Consider the following 20,744-nt stretch of genomic DNA (forward strand, 5'->3'; position numbering starts at 1 on the left):
GGTTTCGGTGATGGGACATAATAATCAACTACATTGTATATTGACAAAATAAAAAAAAATATATATGGCTGAACACATAGTTTCAAAGATGAAAATATGTGATTCATTTGCCCTAGGCAACGCTACTAGACTTTTATCTTCTTGAGCATGGTTTTCATTTACATATATCTTCATTCTGGAAATATTGTCCAAGATTTTTATTTCTTAAAGAACAAATGTGGATAAGCTGATTGAAAGAAAATAAATTTACATTTTTGACATTCAAAAAAATAAAAAAATAAATAAAAATAAAAACCATTTGCAGAATTGGTACAATAAAAAGTAAGAAGCCAAAAAAAAAAAAAAAAAAAGGGCGGGGTTGCTTTGATGGTTAGAACGGAACATGGGTTCTATGCAGGAGCCCTGCCTGGCCTTATATAACTTTGATAATTCACTTTACCTTTCTGGATCTCAGTTTCCTCATCCATAAAATGCAGACAGTAATGTCAGCTCTATCTCACAGGGTTGTTTGTGAAGATCAAATATAGAGATCAAATATACCTGAAAGCACTTACTAGGCTAAACCATATCAGCTATACAGCTATAATAACTACATAACTGTAATCAATCATTTCTTTTATTAATAGTAACAATGTATTAAGATGATGATCTTTGGAATTTTCTGGCAGGTTCTGTCCCATTTGCTTTATATTTTCTTTAGAAGCCACTGGACTTCCCAAAATGAGTAACTGAGCCTTGAACCATAGGCAGAAAGTAAAGACCCCAAACAAATTACACTCTGTGCTTCCCCCCATACCTTCACAAGCATTTATATAGGTGAATCAGCTTAAGAGTTATATCAAGGGCAGACCTATAGGGAAAAGAAGCTCTAAACAGGTAGTCTTTTGTCTGAGCAAGTACTGAGGTGGGTGACAAACACCTACCTGCTTTGCCCCAGTGATAGTGAAAAGAGATTATGAATTATAGGCATTATACACACATGAACACATACACAAACACTCATACTTAAGTGAGCCTTAGGGCTTTTCACCATAAGGCTGTACCCATCAGAATCCCTGGATGATCCTGTGTCACCTAGGGCTACCTCTGACTCCAGTAACACTTTCTAAATACCACACTCACTGTTGATATTTTTGACAACCATCTCCCCCTTCCCCCCATCAATATCACAACCCTGCTAATAGAGCAGCGACTGGATGTGGGAAGGTGCATATTTATCAATGCATTAACAAGTGTTTTAATGAGGCTCCAGTGTATAGAGCTCTACTCTGCTTGGAGCTCAGAGTACAGAACAGATGGAGTCCTCTCCCTCAGGGAGCACCATAGAGGAGACTAAAACTGAATATAATTGCAGTATTATATTTTTATAAGTGAGGGAATGTGTTAGATATCTTTCTTGCTTACACACCTATTACTTTTATTTTATTTTATTTTATTTTTCCTTTAAATTTTTATTTTGTCAGTATACAATGTGGTTGATTATTATGGCCCATCACCGAAACCTCACTCCCTCCTCCCTCTCCCCCCTCCCACCCAAGAATGTCCTTTCCGTTTGCTTGTTGTAACAACTTCAAAAAAATTGTACTTGTTATATCTTCTTCGCCCCCGCCCCCACCGGTTTTTTTTGTGTGTGTGGGTGAGCGAATTTATTTATTTTTAGCTCCCACCAATAAGTGAGAACATGTGGTATTTCTTTTTCTCTGCCTGACTCGTTTCACTTAATATTATTCTCTCAAGGTCCATCCATGTTGTTGCAAATGGCAGTATTTCATTCGTTTTTATAGCTGAGTAGTATTCCATTGTGTAGATAAACCACATTTTCCGTATCCACTCATCCGATGATGGACAACACCTATTACTTTTAGATTCAACCTAATATTTTTGGGGCTCTGAGCCTGGGGAATCATGTTAATTATGGGGGAGCCCAATGCAAAGAAACAGAGAGTAACAAGCTCAGGCCAGCCAAATTCCTTCCCAGCCAAGGATGTGAAATGTAATCGGTGTTTTGTCAGAAATCAGCAGTTGCCCTCCTTTCTGGCATTGGCCTTCTGCTCTGAATGGAGGTAGTAGGTCATGGTGTGGCTCCTGGTAGGAAGAGAGGCCATCTTACCTTTAGAGGCAGGGTTAACTCTGACCATCAGCATGGAGGTAACCGCATTTGGGAATAAGGTCTAGGCGATTAGATATGGAAGGAAGAATAAGAAAGGGGACATGGCAATCTCAGGGTAAAGCAAATCCTGACTCAGTATGTTCCAGAAGGCAGAACAAGCTATATTCATAAACTGAATGAAAATAAAGCAGATGATAAAACAGTGCTTGCCTGTTGGTTCTGCAGAAAACCCCAGAAGATATAGCAGTTATAGCAGTAGTAGTCACAGTTGTTGTTATCATCACAGCAGTAGTAGTAAAAACAAAACGAAACACAAATATTTGACTGTCATATATCAGAAAGTGTATTAGGTGCTTTATTTATGTTATTAATTTAATAAATATGTACAAAACCCCATGAAGCTAAGTATTAATATTATCCTCATTTACAGAAGAGGAAACTTGGGCCACTTGCCCAAAACCAGACAGATTTTGGGTAAGTAGCAGAACCAGGAGGCTAATCTGGGGTTGTCTGACTTCAGAGCCCATTCTATTTTCAATTTTAGTTTAATTTTGGTTTTCAGTTCAGTAAAGATATACCCCCACTCCAGGACTCACAGAGACCCTTCTTCCCTGACACTCTTTTTAGAGAATTTGTTCTTAAAGCCTCTGCTCTGATATCTTTCTTTCTCTGTCTCTGCCTTTGTCTCTATCTCTGTCTCTCTTTCTCCCTTAACCCCATCTCCGCCAACATAACCCAGCCAAGGTCTCTACTCCTTACCCCTTGGTAAGAAACCCCTTAGCTTTAGTCTATTAGTTGGGATCCCTGAAACTATGTTCTCAAGACATCTTTGTTAACTAGTCACACAGTTGGACATTATTTAGAGGCTTCCCTTCCCATTGAAGCTCTCTCAGAGAATTCCTCAGTTCTTTGTCCTTGGGGCTCTTTCCCAGTATTTCGCCATCTTCTTTCCCTACTGCCTCTACTCCTCTACCTGACTCCTGTAGCTCAGAACCAATATAGCCTCTTCCTCAGCGCTTTTTGTTCTTCTGCTTGGGCTCGTGCATCTTCCAGTGACCACCTGCCTTTTTTGAACATGGAACCAGGTTTTTTTCTTTTTGTCATCCAAGGTCTCCCATCTCAGAAAGAATGACTGCTTTCTCAGAACGATGCCCTCTCTGACCTTAGCTGTCAGACTTTGAATTTCCCTGGCCCTCCCAGTAGTGATGTATGTATACAGGGAGTATCAGAATGCTGAATCCATCTCCCAGAAACAGAGATCTTGGGGAGAAATGCTTATGTCAGCCTTGAGTACAAAGATGGGCTAAATGCTCCCCACAGTCCAGTCTGAGGCTAAAGAAGACATAAACTTTTACTGGCTTGCTCTATTCTCCTCCTCTTTTATAACTCCATGGTGTAAAAGTCAATAAAAAGGATGACTTTGGAAAAAGCCCTGGACCAGGAATCAGGAAACCTGGGTTCTGGTGCTGGCTCTGTCACTCTCTAGCTGCATGATCTCAGGCAGAGCAGCTTGTGCAGACCTCTATTACACTACCTATGCTGACATATTGAAATTTCCTGGTTACATGTTGTGTCCTTCCTTAGCCTATACACTTCTTGAAGGCAGTGGCCATGGCCATAACAGATTCATTTTGGAAACCACAGTTCCTAACTGGTCTGTCTGACCCATCGTATCCCCCTCCTATCCATTTTCCATATTGCTGTGGGAATGAGCTTTCTAAAATGCAAAACCCATCATATCACTCCCTTACCACATACCCATCAGTGGTTCCCCATCACCTTTAAGATAGGGGTTCATAGGACTCATCATGGTGTAGACCCTGCCTATCTCTCTAGCATGCCCTTTTACTACCTGTACTTTATGCTTTGTTGATTCATTCCACAAATATTTAAGCATATTTAGGCCTTGGGTCAGGCAAGGGGAACACAATGGTTGACATGGCACATGTCCTGAAAGAACTTACACCCCCTCCCTTTCCTTCTGGCTGACTATTGCTTGTCCCTTAAGATCCATCTCAGGTATCACCTCCTCCATGACTCTCTCCCCACCTCCCTCATCTGGTTCAGATGTTCCTCATCTGTGTACCCAGAGCACCCTGTGCATACTTTCATCATAGCACTTCTTTGTACCAATTTGTCTCCCCACCAGACTAAACTCTGAAGGCGAGTACTGTGTCTTATCCTTTATTTTCTTTTTTTTATACCCAGCACATGTCTTGGTACACAATAATGAGAAAGGATAATTGAGCAAACAGTGCCCTCTGGTGGCTAGATGTTGTAAGTACAATTTTTAATGCATCTCAAGGGTCAGTAAAACACAGCCTGGAAACGCAACTTTTTCTTTAACATTGAGAAAAGAAATATTTCAGAATACGTGGTCTTCCTAGGACCTAGGCTGTTATTCCAGCATCTCTCCAAATCTGTCATATTTCATCAAATAATAATTAAATGACACAACGGATAAGAGAAAACCATTTTGAGTAACTGTGTCAAAAGAAAATGTAAAGGAAATTTATCTCATGTAATGAAGAAATCTAATATAATATACAATTTTTCATTATACCTTTGTTTCAGGGCCAACACACTCACATTTATTCATTCATTCATTCAACAAATATTTATTGAGGTCCTACAGTGTACCAGGCACTATTCTAGGTGTTAGGGATACAGTAGTGAACAAAACAAAGTCCTTAACTTTAAGGAGCTTACATTCTAGTGGGGGAAGACACACAATAAATAAATATATATTTTAATTAGGAATTACAAGTGCTATGGATGAAAATAAAATACGGTACAGAGTGGGATGTGTGTGTGTGAGAGAGAGAAAGAGAGATACCATTTGAGCAAAGGCCTTAAGATGTGTTGGTTAGAACTTCAGAAAACTACAGAAATGTTGGTTCACTAGGCCTGCCTAAAATTTTGTGGGACTTCCAGAGAGTTTTCTTTTTTTTTCCTTTTAAAAAATCATTATTTTGAAATAAGTTTAATGTCACATAGAAATTGCCAAAATATGCAGAGTTCCCTCATACCATTTGCCTAACCTTCCCCATTGTTAACATCTTACATAACCACATGACTATCAGAACCTGGAAACTCTCCTTGGTACAATATTCTATTGAGCAAACTACAGACCTCATTCGATTTTCACCAATATTTACATGCATTCAACTTTTATTTTTGGAGGGGGTGCATAGTTCTGTTTTATCACACGTGTAGGTTCTTGTAATCACCATCATTAGGACAGTAACATTTCATCATCCCCCTAAAACTCATTTGTGATACCTCTTTATAGTCACATCTGCTCCCCTTATCACTATAATTTTGTTATTTCTAGAATGTTATGTAAATAGAATCATACAGTATGTAAAATGTTGTGATTTGCTATGTCACTCATCATAATGCCTCTGAGATCTATTCAACTTGAGAGCATCAATATTTTTTAAATTTTTTTTATTGCCGAGTGCTATTCCATTGTATGGATGTTCCACAATTTGTCTATCCATGCTCCTAGTGTTTTCAGTTTTTAGCAAATTCAAATGAAGCTGTTATTAATGTTCATGTAGGTTTTTTTGTATGGACATAAATGTTTATATTTCTAGGGTAAATACACAGGGGTGAGAGCTACAGAGTTTTATATCTTCAGAGTGGTTTATAAGCAAGTGCTATGCTTTACAAAACAAGCAGTAGAGTGGAAAGAACACTGGATGGGGAGTCCAAAAATCTGGCTCTAACCCTGTCCTGTCATTTATTAGTAATATGACAATGGATAAACCCTTCCCCTCTCCAGGCATCATATTTCTGTCTATAAAGTGAAGGGTAGAAATTGATTATTTCTTTTCCAGATCTAATAATTCCATGCTTCTGAAAAGATAGAAAGGAGGTTTCTGCCTCATTTCACATAGGATGTATAGCTATGTACATAAAATACCAGACATAAAACATAGGTTATATCTCTCCTATGCTTATTTTTCATGTTCTAAACAGTTACCTTGCATGCAAAGAGAATACGGGGGAGACAGTAACCAAACCTAAGACTATAAATGTTTGGTGGCCTGATCCCTGAGGGGAAAGGACTGCAAAGCCAACGCAGAATTGCTACATGGCATAAAGCCATTTCTAAGGCACGTATATGGAGAAAATTGTCCTTACTGTCTGTCTCCAATATATTTTTTAGCCTCTGTAAAATAAACCTGAAATATGTGTGTGTGTACATATACATGTGTGCCTTGTCTATGTTTTCTAAATATGTTACATTACTGGTAGCGTGTCCATTACCAAAAATTGTGATTATACCCTGTGGCCCCCGAAATGAGAGAAAAAAATGATCAGAATAAAAAAATAAAATGCAATCAATTAAAAAAACCAAACAAAATAAATGTTACATTATATGTATTTCTCACTCTATTTTTTTTTCCAAAAGTCAAGAAGGAAATATACAAAATGTTTGCAATAGTTAACTCTAGGGAAGGTGATTATCTCGAGAAGCAACTTGTATACGTTTGTGAGCACAGCCTCCCTTACCAACTACCCTCCTTGCGCCCGAGAGTTGTTAAAATCACAGACCTGAGCCAGACAGCCTGGATGCAAATCCTGGCTGTGACATTTACTAGCTATATGACTTTGGGCAACTTATATGACCTCTATGTTTTTCGGTTTCTTTTGTAGAATGGGAATGATATAATAGCGCTTACCTCGGAGGGTTAATGGGAGAAGTAAATGAGTTAAAATATATGAAGCAGCTAGAACAGTGCCTAGCATGTGGTAAGCACATAGTGTTAACTATTATGTATTCTTCCCACAAGCTGACAGAAAACTTGTCTCTCAAGTCAGAGTTTATCTGGAGGCCTCCCACATCATGGGGCCCTGAGCTCTATTTACTAGGATTCTTACATTTCTAGAGATGGCTTGGCTGCCACCTCCCCATCCACTACTTTTCTGACTTCAACTTCTCATCCCCCACCTACCTCTACCCTCCTAATCCCTCACCTCCTCCCCTGCCAAAAAAACCCCTCAGGCACTGAGGCCATAAATTGCTTAACTATGCCTCAATAATTTTTGCCTCCTAGGCTGCTGTAACTCCAGTACAGATGACTAAAAATCCTATTAATAGTTTCACATATGCCTTATTCCTTAAAGTGACCACCGTTTGTAAAGTAAAACACTGCAACATTTCAGAGATGGTCCTGCCAGCTTTATATAAAAATAACTAAACAAAGCAGGGATTTTTTAAAACCTGTTAAAAAATGGGATTTTTTAAAAACCTATTAAAAAATCTCTGCTTCGTTTCTTCTTTCTCTTCCTTTTATATGTTTGACCTTCCTGATACTACAAGGCTATAGTGCTGGTGGTGTGTGCGTGTGTGTGTGTGAGATATTGCCCTGAAAGTGCCATTTGGGTTAACACATTAGCTTTGATGCTGCCATAGTGAGTGCTATGTGTGCTTCATAAACATCACATTTTCTTGAATGCATCATTACAAGAAAGTAATGAATTCTTTGCAGCTCAGAAAGGTGACAAAGCTGTTCATAACAACTTCTTGAAAATTCTTCAGCTGTCTAATTTACCCCTCACTTTTCCTTCTCACTCTTTTGCACAGAAAGCAACTCTATGTTGAATGAAGCCCAACTCTGCCTCTTTTCTCTGATGTTATGGAGTCTGAGAAGGTGGGATAGTGATCACCTGAGTGGCCCTGGGCAATAATGGAAGGTGGGAAGTTCGTTGTGCCCTCCCACTTCTTCCAGTACTGTGTCAGTGCTGCCTTCTCTCTCCCTTGTTCTCAACTGAGATGTTAATAAGATGTGCAACGTCAAGGCGTTACTCCAGTGCTCAGATCCTGACAATTTATCCAGCTACTCTGACTCAAAATGACAGCACAGCTCTCCGTAATATATCTGCAAACTCTGTTTCTAGCCTTATTTCCCTCCATTGCATCTGTCAAGCTGATCTGCTTTACCCAAGCACTTTTTCTACTTTCACGCCTGTGCTTTTGCTCATGCTTTTCATAGCGTTCTCTCTGCCTGGACTCCCCTTAAGCCCCATTTCTACCCACCCAACTCTTGCTTATCCTTCAGTACCAGCTCAGCTACATGAAACCTGTCCTAATCCTCTAATTGTCCTTTTTCACAGGCAAAATTAGTTTTCCCTTCTCTATGCTCTCATAGAGTTTTATTTGTATTCTGTTACTTGTTCTACTATTTCTTATACTGTAATTACCTGTAGTTATATTCACACTCATCCTCTCCACTAGATCGTAAGTGCTTTGAAGGCAGAAATGGAGTCTTTTTTTTATTATTATATCTCACTTAGGGAACTGGGCATAGTACCTTGTATGTGGTGGGCACTCATTGAATGTTTGCTGAAATAAAAAACTTCCCTAAATGATCTTTAATGCTGAAAATTCAGAATCTTCTAAGTGGAAGGGGAAGATCTGTTTGGCCAGAAGATTTCAGGGAATAAAGTAGGTTGGCATTGACTGTGTAGACATTAGGATGGAGAGGCTTATGAGGAGTTCTTTGTCATAGAAATGAATTTTACTTGAGTCTGGATATATGGGATCATATTATTTGACCTGAACAGGAAATCTCAGTGCCTTCTGAATTCCTGTGCAGTGCCCTGCAGGACTGATGGATGTGACTGAGTTGAGGGGAGGATGCAAGTGGGGAAGTTTTTCATGGGAGTGGGTTGCAGGGAAGGTGGATTAACTTTAAATCCAAGAATAAAAGGCCTGTAGAATGAGCATATGGGAGTTCTCCCAAAAAACTCTTAAATAAGCTCTCTGAAAGTAGCTAAAGGTAAAAAAGGTCTAGTCCATTTACATTTCAATACAGAATAGAAACAATTGCCAAAATAACTTTTTGTGGTTTCTTAAATCTTTGTAGCTTGTGGCTTTTGTGAACTTCCATGTATTTATTTCCTTGTGGTGACCAACAGTAAAATCCTTACAACAGGGGACATATGTGCCTGTATCAGGGGACGGTGGAAATTTGGGAAGACAAGGTCTTACTCTGTAGTCAATCTTTGGGCTGGGAGGTAGGAGAGAACCTCAGGAAGTAGGGTAGGATGGGCAGTCGGAAAAAAATGTGCAAGTCAAATTCTTGCTACCTTTGGGAAGAAAGTAAAGGACCATAGAGCAGAGAAGAGGACCTGGGACAGGGACAGGACAAGGAGGCCTGTGTTGACTGGTACTTAGGCACTGGAAGGTTGTGGCTGAGACCCTTAGTCTTAAACATCACAATCTGCCCCCCAAAAGTCTTTTTGGGATGGGTGTACTTACACAAGTAGGTTGCCAAGATTGCCCTAGTGATGATTTCAAGGAGGATAGATTTTTCCACAGACATAAAGCCATTTAGGCAAACCCACTAACCTAAAACAAAGAACAAAGTCCAAATAAGGATCTGGGGTCTTCCACAAACCAACCAATAAGGACGCATATCAAGATAACCCCAGTTATTTTCAACTAAGAGTTAATAAGCAAGTGAAATACCTCACTGTATTTTCAGACAAAACTGCAAAGAAAAAGACCACCAGGGCTTTCAAGTGCCTTCCAAGCAATTTGAGTTGTTTTATTCACATCATAAAGACAGTTTTCCCCTGGAGTATTTACTGTTCAGAAAACACTTAAGGACCCTGCTCTTTTGAGCTGCTTCTTGACATGGAAAGATTTTAATGTCACTGCTTTCTTTACTTTAGTATTTTGCATCTTCAGTCAACTTTCAACTCTACTAGTTGTGCCTGGTTGTTTTATCTCCCCTGATGTGACTGTCCAAAGAAACTTCCCACCCTAGCTCTCTCACTTCAACTTACATTTTCTTTACAAAATACATTTTCTACAGTATATTTCCTAGTGTTTGGCATTCTCATTTTGATTTTTTTTAATGTGCTAAATCAATCACTAAATGTTTTTTAAGTGTTTGTTGTATGTAAGACATTGTACTGGTTACAACGGGACGAACAAAACCTTTCCTCAAGGAGCTTGCTGTCTAATTGAAGATTTTGAGCAAGGGAGTGATTCTCATATTTGACCTTTCCTTTCTATTTCTGTCATTCTCCTTGGCTAAGCCCTGTTCACATCACAATAGCTTCCTAAATCGTCCTCAAGTTTACCATTACTCCCCCCTTAAACCAATCCTCATTTATCTTCTAAAAAAAGTTAACTATGGTTAATCTCCCATCACCTTACCCTCTTTACCCTCAAAAATATTTTTCAAAGATACCATATTGTTGGCCGGCCCGGTGGCACACTGCTGCAGTGCACCGCTTGGGAAGCGCGGCAGCGCTCCCGCCGAGGGTTCGGATCCCACATACAGACCGGTTCCCGCTCACTGGCTGAGCGAGGTGCAGGGAGCAACACTGAGGGTTGCGATCCGTTGCCGGTCATGAAAAAAGACAAAAAGGAAAAAAAAAAAAAGATACCATATTGCCTAAAAAATAAAGTTTAATCTTGTTTGTTTGGTTTAAATTTCCCACCTTCCTGCCTCTTAAATCTAAGGCTTAGTCCATCTTTAAAGTTTAATCTAAGTCCCATCTCATTCATGTATATTTTCTCCACTTCCCAACTGAGAATGAGCTTTCTTTTCAATTTCTGTAGATTACAATCTACATCACTTATTTGGTATTTAACTTATGCTACATGGACTGATTTTTCAAATACGTATGTGGCTCTTCCCATCCAGATTGCCAGTTTATTCAGGGCAGGGCATTAGCATAATGCATTGCACATAAAAGACATTTAATTCATGTTTGATGATGAAGATGGTGATTTTTCCTGGCTTTAGCATTTAGGAAGGATTGTGAGGATGGTTAGCAAAAGAAAGACCCTGGAGATAAGGAGATTAATTAAGGAGGCTTTTCAATAATAGTCCAGAAGGATGATGAGGGCCTCAGTTTATTGCTTCCTTTTTTCAGATCCTCACTGTATTACCAGTAGAACTCTAGTGAGATTGAAAAGAAAAGGAGGGAAGGACGTTAGGACTGCTGGAATTTATGTGGGGGTTGAGGGAGAAGTAGAAGTCAGAGTTTACTGAATCTGAGTAACTGCAATAATGATAGTAGCACTGGCAAAAAAAAAAATAGGAAATCAGAGGTGAAAGCCACATTTAGATGGAAGATGTTAAGTTTGTTTTTAGGCCTACCGAGAAAGTTCGGTAACTTGAGTAACCACGTAGACATGTCTAGGAAGCAGTAAAAGATACTTTCTTCCACCACTCATTTCATTCCAACAAATATTTACTGAACATCTACTATGTGCCAGTAACTATGCTGGAGATAGAAACAGACAAATAAGACACAATCCCTGGTCTCCAGAACTCATGTTTGAGAGGGGAAGGTAGACTAATAAATTGCTATGATATAAAGTAGCAAATGGTGTAATTGAATTATATATAAAGCACTATGGGAATATAAATAGGGGACAAATTGCTTGTGTTCAAGCAGGTGAGAAAAAGTTACAGAAGTGATTATCTTTGAGCAGGACCTTGAAAGATAAGTAGAAATTTGTTCAATAAACAAATGGGGAAATGACTTTCCAAGTAAAAGAGCAGTGTCAGGCAAAGGCACAGGACATGAAAGTGCATGGCATTCTAGGGGAACAGCAAGGAGTGTGAGATGACTAAAGAGAAAGGGATGACAGAATAAAGACGGATAGTGCAAAAGAGAAAATGATAGTCAGAAACTGAAGAAGGGATGTTGTTACGCTTGACTGGAGAGGCAGTACGTGTCATGGTTAAAGGTGTGGACTCTAGAGTTGGACTTCCTGAGTCCAAATCCCATCTCTACCACTACTAGCTGTGTAGCCTTAAGCAAGTCACTTAATCTCTCTGTGTTCAGGTTTCCCCATCTGTCAAATGGGGATAATGGTACCTGCCTCATAGCGTTGTTTTGAGAACTGAGACAGCTGATACATGTGAGCTGATTAGAGCAGTACCTGGCATATAGTGAGTGTTATGTAAATGTTAGTCCAAGGGCAAAATTAAAGCAACAAGGTACTAAATCATTGTGTACTACACCACAGCCACCTAAAAAAGAAACTATAAATGAGAAGTGTCTAAGTTTCCAGATACTTTAAGCAAGGACCCAGGGAGAACTAGATGAATCTCTTATTCTCAGATGCGTGGGAGTTCCTTGAGATGGTAAGATATCTGCCTTAAAAAGGTAGATCCAATTTAGGAAAAGGGAGAGAAGTCTGAGAAAAAAAGTAGAATGGCCAGAGTGGGACTGTTCATTCAGAATAAATAGAACCTCCCATTGTGGCATTCCCCCAGAAAAGTGGAAATAAAGCAAAATAATGTTGTCACACACCAGCAAACATATTTTATTTCAGTTAAGTGAGAAACAGAAAATTAGCCAGCAAGGCCCTTAGAGGATGAGAGAGGAGGCAGTAGGGTCCAGTGATAGGTATTTTGCTGGGGTTGGAGTATATAGAGGAGCCGTCTGAAGAGGGATAGCAATTGGAAATGCAGCCCTACTTTACTAATGAACACATCTAGCCCCTCAAGTTGTGATGCTCTCAAGTAACCCATTGTCTGTTCCTCAGCCTTCTAGAGCTCTGCTCGAGTGATCCTTGAATAGACTCTGGGAATGATTGTGCTTCCCTGTGTGACTGCTCTGTGTGCTGCTGAAATGGAACTGAACCTCGTCTACTCACCCAGCCAGTCCAGGGGTTTCACTTGACAGAACTTGGTTTGAATTCTGGTTTTACCATTTACTAGCTGTCTGATTTTGAGCAAGTCACTAAAATTCTCTGAGCCTCAGTTTCCCTATTTGTAAAATGGGAATAAAAATGGGTCCTATAATATAAAGTTGTTATGATAATTACATGAAATAATTTACCTATGATGTTCTTGGTACATTAAGTGCTTAAAAGATGTTAGTTCCTTTCCCCTTCCTTTCCCTATGAGCTTGGGCAGCCCGAAGATCCCCTGCTCTCGGCTCTGTACCTTCTAATGTCAATAGTAATAGAGATGGGGAGATGAAGAAATCAGTTTATGGAAAGATGATGAAGAATTGTGGCTTTTTTTCCCAGCCCCACCCTGACTTTGCAGTAGAGATATTTTGATGTAGCCAGTATCCCAAAAGAGGAAATGTATTCAGATGAGAGGTTCAAGATGAGAAATATCCGCTAAAACATAATGACAACTATGTGAAAAAATATCTACACATTCATAAATTTATGTGCAAATATATTTGCACATTTATATATTTAAAAGTTAGATGGGAACAAGGAAAACCAAAAACATTTTTTGCTAGCACAGCAGAAATATGTTGTCGTAATGTTATCTAAATATTATTGTGCCTGTGGAGGGGGATCCTCTTTTCTTGAAATACATAAATCTTCTTACCCTCTTTCCAAAAGAACAGCAGGAGGACAGGGTGCTGGAGTAAAGGGAATTGCACAGTGGGAATAACATGCCCCCATCTCATCTGTCCTTCTGCCCAGCCTTCCATTAACCATCATGATCTACCAGAGGCCTGGAGAGCTTCCTATCTGTGGTGCTTCAATGCCCTTGCATCATTAATATCATCATCTCTACCCTTCTTCTAGGAGTGGATCTTATGAGGGAGGTATGGAAGAAGTTGTGCATGCTTAGCTGTCAGTCCGAACCTTTTAGAGCCAGCAGGGGAGAAAGGCAACAATCACTGTGTAATACTCTGGACTTTCTTGGCAGGTGAATACTGCTATGCATGAGGCAAAGCTTATGGAAGAATGTGACGAGTTGGTAGAGATCATCCAGCAGAGGAAGCAAATGATTGCTGTCAAAATCAAAGAAACAAAGGTAAAGGCCAGGGAAGAGTTGACTTTACAGATGTTGAAGTTCGATCCCGATGGTTCCAGTCTGAACTTGGATCACGAAAGCAAGAAGAAATGAGGTTTTAGGGAGAGAGGCAAAGAAGAAGCAATGTTTGGCCTAGTACTTTAAATCGAATAAAAATCATGGCAGTTCTTGGGTGTGTTGGAATTGTTCTATGTTTTGACGTGGTTGATGGTTACATGGGTGTATGTATGTACAAAAATCACTTGAGTTGTTCACTTGGGATTTGGGTGCTTTACTGTTGTATGTTGTAAGTCAGTATAAAAAATGATAAAGAAAAAATAATTGTGGAAATGTGGGCTAGGGTTATGGAAGGACCATGAATGCCAATATAAAGAGTCTGAGTTTAATCTGAACGGTGTTGGGAAGCCATTCTAGTTTCTTATGGAGGGAGAAGACTTATTGATATGGTAAATGTGTGCAACTTATGAGGTTTATGGAATGAGTCTTGGTATGAGTTGATGAAGACCTAAACCAGAGTAGTGGCAACACAAATGGAAGGGAAGGGCATAACAGGTATTGCTAGAAAGGAAATGATAGGAATCATCGACTTATTAGGTATGTATATTTTCTTTCCTTAATCTTAAGGAGAGAGAGAATAGTCAGTGGAGACTTCAGTTCTTGCCTGGGAACTAAAGAATCATGGTCAAGAGAGTCAGCTTTGAGTCTCCATATGGTTTTAGGCTTGTTGGCCTGCTGGTCAGTGTTAGTGATTATAAGCTCATGCTGTTGTATATACTGTGAGAAGTTATAAGAGCCTGAAGTGAAGACCAATACTTTGTGCTACGCTGGGTGATTTCAGCTAACACAGGAACTGAAGTTTCCAAGAACACAGATTTGTGAACACACAGGTATGCATAAAGATATTTAGAGAAATATATACATAGAAATGTAGATACTCGTAAAGAAAAATGCAGTACTTTTTATTAAACATATGCTACCATATATTGACAATAAAATGTAAACAATGGTGATCTCTGGATGGTAGGGTTTCTTTTTATACTTTATATTTTCTAAATTTTCTATAATGAGCGTGCATTGCTTTTACAATCAGAAAAACTAATGTTATTAATACAAAGAGGAGGTAGATAACTGAGAGCATATGACTGAGTGTGTTGCAATGTAAGTGAGCAAGCTGTAGACAGGAGAAGGAGGGATTGGCAGAGAGGCTTAGCGGGTAAGGCGAGAAGGTGAATAGTTAGTACAAGGACCATAGAATATTAATAAGCCTTATTTTTAGAAGCACTGCAGCGGATCTTCATGTTGTTTTATTGTTTTTAATTAAGCACTGTATGTTTTATCTTATTTTTTCTTTTACTAATTTCTTTAAGGTTATGAAACTGAGAAAGTTGGCACAGCAGGTTGCTAATTGCCGCCAGTGTCTTGAACGGTCAACAGTCCTCATCAACCAAGCTGAGCATATTCTTAAAGAAAATGACCAGGCACGGTTTCTACAGTCTGCAAAAAATATTGCTGAGAGGTAAGTTTCTTATATTTTTTTGAAATGCCTGCTCTTGGGAAAAGGAGCCAGCTCAAAATCACTTCATTCTGTGAAGGCACGTATGTAGCAGCTGCCACCTGATGATTTTATGAGTTAGGTAGTTATTGAGCCTCACTGTTAAATTGTCCTGTGGATTTCTGAACCCTTCTCTCCGTCTCTGCTACCTACCAGTTCTTTTAATGCACAGCCAAGCAGGAGCCCTGGCTACTGCCATAGCTCTCTGCTGCTCACTCAGGGCTTCAGCTTTCTATGATGGTATTACCATAGGGGCAGAGGAACTTTTGGCAATGTTGATAGGTGTGTGCCTTTCCTAAGTCTACATGCAGTTTATATTATTTTCATTTAGTCCGTCCTCACATAAATCCTTTTGAGCAGTTTATTATTTAATCACTCACCAGTTTTAAAATTTGATAAGTCATGAAACTTCTCCCAGAATTAAAAAAAAAATACACTTTAGGTATATACACAGAGAGCTTTGTATACAATTTCAGAGGATTCATGGATCATTAGAAACTTGTCTGTAGACATTGGCAAAGAATCCATAGTCTAAAGTGAAACATTGTTCAGTATAGTCACTAAGGCTTCAAGAGGCTACAGCGGCTCATTAGGCCAGTTTTGACCTCTTTATGTTTTCCTCTCATTTATTGAAGACTGGCTTCAGGCTTACAGTCTTCCTCCTATTGCCTCTGCCATCATTCTAGGGACTTCAGCAGCACCACATGGTTGACCCATCTAATGCTCTAGCCATCTAGCCTCCTTGACATCCCCTCCTCCAGTGACTGTCACCTTCTGCTCCACTTCATTTACCCACTGAAATTATAAATTAAAACATCCTGCTTTCTAACTACAACCTCTATACTTACAACTCTCTTTTTTTCTTCAAATACATCTATTCTTCATCTTCACTGGGACCTCTAATTCCTGACTTCTATACTTTTTTCCTACCTACCAGCTACCTTCTGTCTGCACTTTTTTTCTTTAGCCCATTTAAGGTCTGTGATGTCTCACTTCAGCTGCTCTCCTTTCAATATCCCCCATTCCCTTATCCCATTGTTCTTTTATCACACCAACCTAATAAAATCTCAACCCTGATTCAGTCCAGCTAGTCCCACCTTTTCCAGGTCTGTATTTGAGTTGCAGAGCCCTGCTGGAGAAGATCACATAATCAAAGAGGTTGGGACTAATGCACCACAAATTTATGGCTTCTAATCTCACCTGGGCCCTTAGTACTGACCTGAAATCTTTCTGTGTTGCTTTGGCCAGCTTTCTTTTTAACTTGTCTCCACAATGTCTATTTCAAATCTTTCGTACTCACCTCAAAATTCCAACCCTGCCACTTTCCTGCTCATGCTCAGCAAATGCCCTCTTATTTTACAGAGAACAGTCGGTATGAAATGATAAATTACTCAACTTCTCATACCAAACTGCTAGACATACCTATGTCCGATATCCATTACTTCTGTCTTCCTTCTGATTATAATGGAAGAGATGTCCCTTCATTTGTGCTTTGGCCACATGCCCTCTTTTTTCCATAGCTTCAATTTCTCATCCTCTATAGTTGACTTTACATCTCCTTTTAAACCCACTCATGTTTCTCCTACCTTCAAAAAAGTGCACAACTTTCCTCTGCCTCATCTATCACCCTATCTAGCTATCACCCTATCCCTACCCTTCCCTTCATAGAAAACTTCTAGAAAGACTTTTCATTTCCTCACCCCTAATTTACTCTTCTTAAATATTTAAAATTCATATAAATTGAAGTACATATATTTCTATCTATGTACATTATACATGTATAGAAATTAAAATATTACTACAAGTCATATCACAAAATATAGCAATCTCCTCATCCCCAATTCCCACTCTCTAATAACAACATTGAGCCCTTAGATTATCCTGGACATTATTCCAAGCCTTTATAAGTATCAACTCATTTAATCCTCACAAAAGCCTTATGAGGTAACACTACCATTATCCCCATTTTAAAAATGAGAGAATGAAGCTCAGAGAGATTTAGTGACTTGCCTAAGATCACCCAGCTAGTAAGGGGCAGAGGCAGGATTCAAGTCTAGGAAGTCCAGAACCATAGTCTACACTTTTACAACAAAGGTAAGCAATTTCAACTCTTAGGTGTTTATACTGGTATGACCTTTACATTTCTAAATAACATCCTTACTTTGCCATTTTTATTTATTTATTTTTCAATTTTTTTTTTTTTTTTTTGTCTTTTTGTCTTTTTTTCCGTGTCCGGCAACGGATGGCAACCCTCAGTGTCTGAATAGTATAAAAGGGCTGGAGGAGGTATTGTAGAACCTTTCTAGCACTTATGAGAGGTAAATTAACACCAATTGCTAAACATAGAAACTGGATAAATTTCAATATTCATTTAGAAATTAATTTTATGATGCTGTCCTAAGTATTAAAATACAGGTTATACTTAAATCATTCAAAGTTTGGCATGTTCACACATGTGCACAAAGTATTTGATAGATATTTACACACTGGGAGACACAATTATGGTCTGACTTTGGAGTTTTGGCAGATCTGGGTTCAAATTCTGGCAAGTTTCCCTACTAGCTTTTTTTGGGTGCGTGTGATCCGAACCCTCGGGCGGGAGCGCTGCCGCGCTTCCCAAGCGGCGCACTATCCAGTGCGCCACCGGGCCGGCCCTATTTTTCAATTTTTGACAATCAATTGACTTCCACAAGTTTGGAAATGTTTTTAGCTGTTATTTATTCAAATATTTTTTTCTTGTTTTACAAAATATATTTATTTATTTGAGCAATGCTAGAATACACATAGAGTAGTTATTAAATTGCTAGCTCATACCCCAATGAAAAACAAATTTTAGGAACTATTTATTTGTATGCAGGTTTTTTTGTCTGTAGCCTTACAACATATAGTTAAAACACTATTTTTCAAATTTGTTACTATGTACATAGCATTTTGAATTTCCTCCACTTCCTGACTCATTTTAACTATTTAACAAGTATGACTAACATTATCATGATTCCAAATGTCAGAACATATTTTCAAAAAAGGTATACTCAAAGAAGTGTCACTCTCTCCTTAACCCTCCTCCCTTGTTCCCGTTCTCCCATTCTTTCCATCCATCTCTATCCATCTCGTTTAGGTAACCAGTATCATTAGTCCTGGTTTGTCCTTCCTGTGTTTCTGTTTGCACAAGTGAGAAGATACATGCATATTTTCTTAGACTATATTACATGTACTATGATACTTTTTTTGCATTTGGATTTTTTCCCTCAAAAGTATGTCCTGGAAATTAATCCATATCACTTAATAAAGATCTTCCTCATTGTTTTTTTTTAATTAAAAAATAATTGATTATACATATTTGTTGGGTAGAGGTGAATAGCGATACCTGCATACAATGTGTGATGATCAAATCAGAATAATTAGCATGTTCATCATTACAAAACATAATCATTACCTGTGTTCATTAACCAGTTTCTCCCTAACCTCTCTCCCCTCCCCTTTTTCCACCTTTAGTAACCACAATTAGTTCTGTTCTCTTCTTCTGAATCTTCAATTTATTTTTTATGTCACCTCTTCCCACCCTTCGAGACTCCAATTTCATTTTCATGTATATTAGGCTGCTTGAAGTTGTGCTATAGCTCACTGATGCTCTGTTATTTTTTTCTTTTGGAGTCTTTTTTTCTCTGTGTGTTTTATTTTGGATAGGTTCTATTGATATTTCTTCAAGTTCTCTAACCTTTTCTTCTATAATGCCCAATCTGCTGTTAACCACCCCCCAGCATATTTTTTATCTCAAATATTGTAGTTTTTAATCTCTAGAAGTTTGACTTGGGTCTTTTTTCTGTCTTCCATATCTGTACTTCAGATATTCAGCCTTCCCTTTAGCTTTTTGAACATATGGAATACAGTTATAATAACTGTTTTAATGTCCTTGCCTGCTAATTCTAACATCTGTGCCAGATCTAGGTCAGTTTCACTTGGTTGCTTTTTCTCCTCATTATGGCTTGTATTTTCCCGACTCTTTGCATGTCTGGTAATTTCTGATTGGATGCCAGACTTTGTGAATTTTTTCTTGGTGGGTGCTGCATATTTTTGCATTCCTATAAATATTCTTAAGCTTTGTTCTAGGACACAGTTAAGTTGCTTGAAAATAGCTTGATCCTTTCAAGTCTTGCTTTTAAGATTTGATAGGTGTGATGAGAGCAGTGTTTAGTCTAGAGATAAGTTTTTCCCGCTATTGAGGTAAAACCTTTCTAAGTACTCTACCCAGTGTTTCATGAATTATGAAATTTTCCAGTTTAGCTAGTAGGAACAGACACTATTACTTGACCTATGTGACCACCAGGGGTTGGTATTTCCCTATAATCTATTCGGGTGCTCTTTCCCCAGCATTGGATAGTTTCCTCACCTGCATCTGTTGATCAGTATTCTGTTGAATACTAGAGGGAAAACCTCTGAAGGTCTCCAGAATTTTCTCTCTGTAGCTTTTTATTCTCTGGTACTCTGTCCTGTGAACTCTAGCCAAGTTAGTCTCCCTGGATTCTCAGTTCTGTCTCCATAATTTTAGGGAGTCCACTGGGCTCTGCCTAGACTTCCCCTTCCTATACCATCTTACTCCCTTAACTTTTTGGAACAAATTCTCTCATAGTTTCTTAAGAAATAGTACATAGGAAGTAAATTGTTGAGAATTTTTTGTCTAAAAATATTTTAAATTAATTTTCATGCTTGATATGTTAGATGTAAATTTCCCTTATAATTTTAAAGGCATGGCTCCATTGTCTCTTTGTCACCTCTCCCAGGGTGACAGAGATGCAAAGGATTTCTCGAAGCCTATTTCTCCGGAGCAATGAGAGGCCTGAAGGGGTAAATCCCAGGAGGAATTCCTTCAAGAGAGAAGGATCCCTAGGAATAAGCCCAAATCAGGTTTTCTCTTTTTTTATTGTCCAGGCAAGAAAGTTACAGAAAAGAACACAGGTGGTTAATCAGTCATAGTAGGAGTCAAAAAACTAAACTATGTGAAGTACAAAACAAAACAATGTGATAATCATCAAGGCAACACTTAGTTTCCCAAGAAACTTAAAGAAACAGCTGAAGCTTTTAGCTCACATGCTTTCCCATCATTAGGTTTATTTTTTTTTATTTTATTTTTTATTTTTTATTTTTATTTTGTCAATATACAATGTGGTTGATTATTATGACCCATCACCGAAACCTCCCTCCCTTCTCCCTCTCCCCCCTCCCACCCAAGAATGTCCTTTCCGTTTGCTTGTTGTAATACCTTCAAAGAAATTGTAGTTGTTATATCTTCTTCCCCCCGCCCCCGGTTTTT

At 38.7% G+C, this 20,744-nt stretch overlaps 1 protein-coding gene across 1 annotated transcript in view; it reads left to right on the forward strand.

Moving 5' to 3' along the window:
* The window catches only part of MID2 (midline 2), an 87,922-nt gene that overhangs the window by 48,970 nt on the left and 18,208 nt on the right, over nucleotides 1-20,744 (forward strand). The window contains exons 4-5 of the mRNA XM_008578500.1: nucleotides 13,774-13,881; nucleotides 15,249-15,397. Coding sequence (XP_008576722.1) covers nucleotides 13,774-13,881; nucleotides 15,249-15,397 — 257 coding nt within the window. The remainder of the gene's footprint in view (nucleotides 1-13,773; nucleotides 13,882-15,248; nucleotides 15,398-20,744) is intronic.

The sequence above is a fragment of the Galeopterus variegatus genome, unplaced genomic scaffold, assembly GCF_000696425.1.
Source record: "Galeopterus variegatus unplaced genomic scaffold, G_variegatus-3.0.2 Scaffold1702, whole genome shotgun sequence".
NCBI lineage: Eukaryota > Metazoa > Chordata > Mammalia > Dermoptera > Cynocephalidae > Galeopterus > Galeopterus variegatus.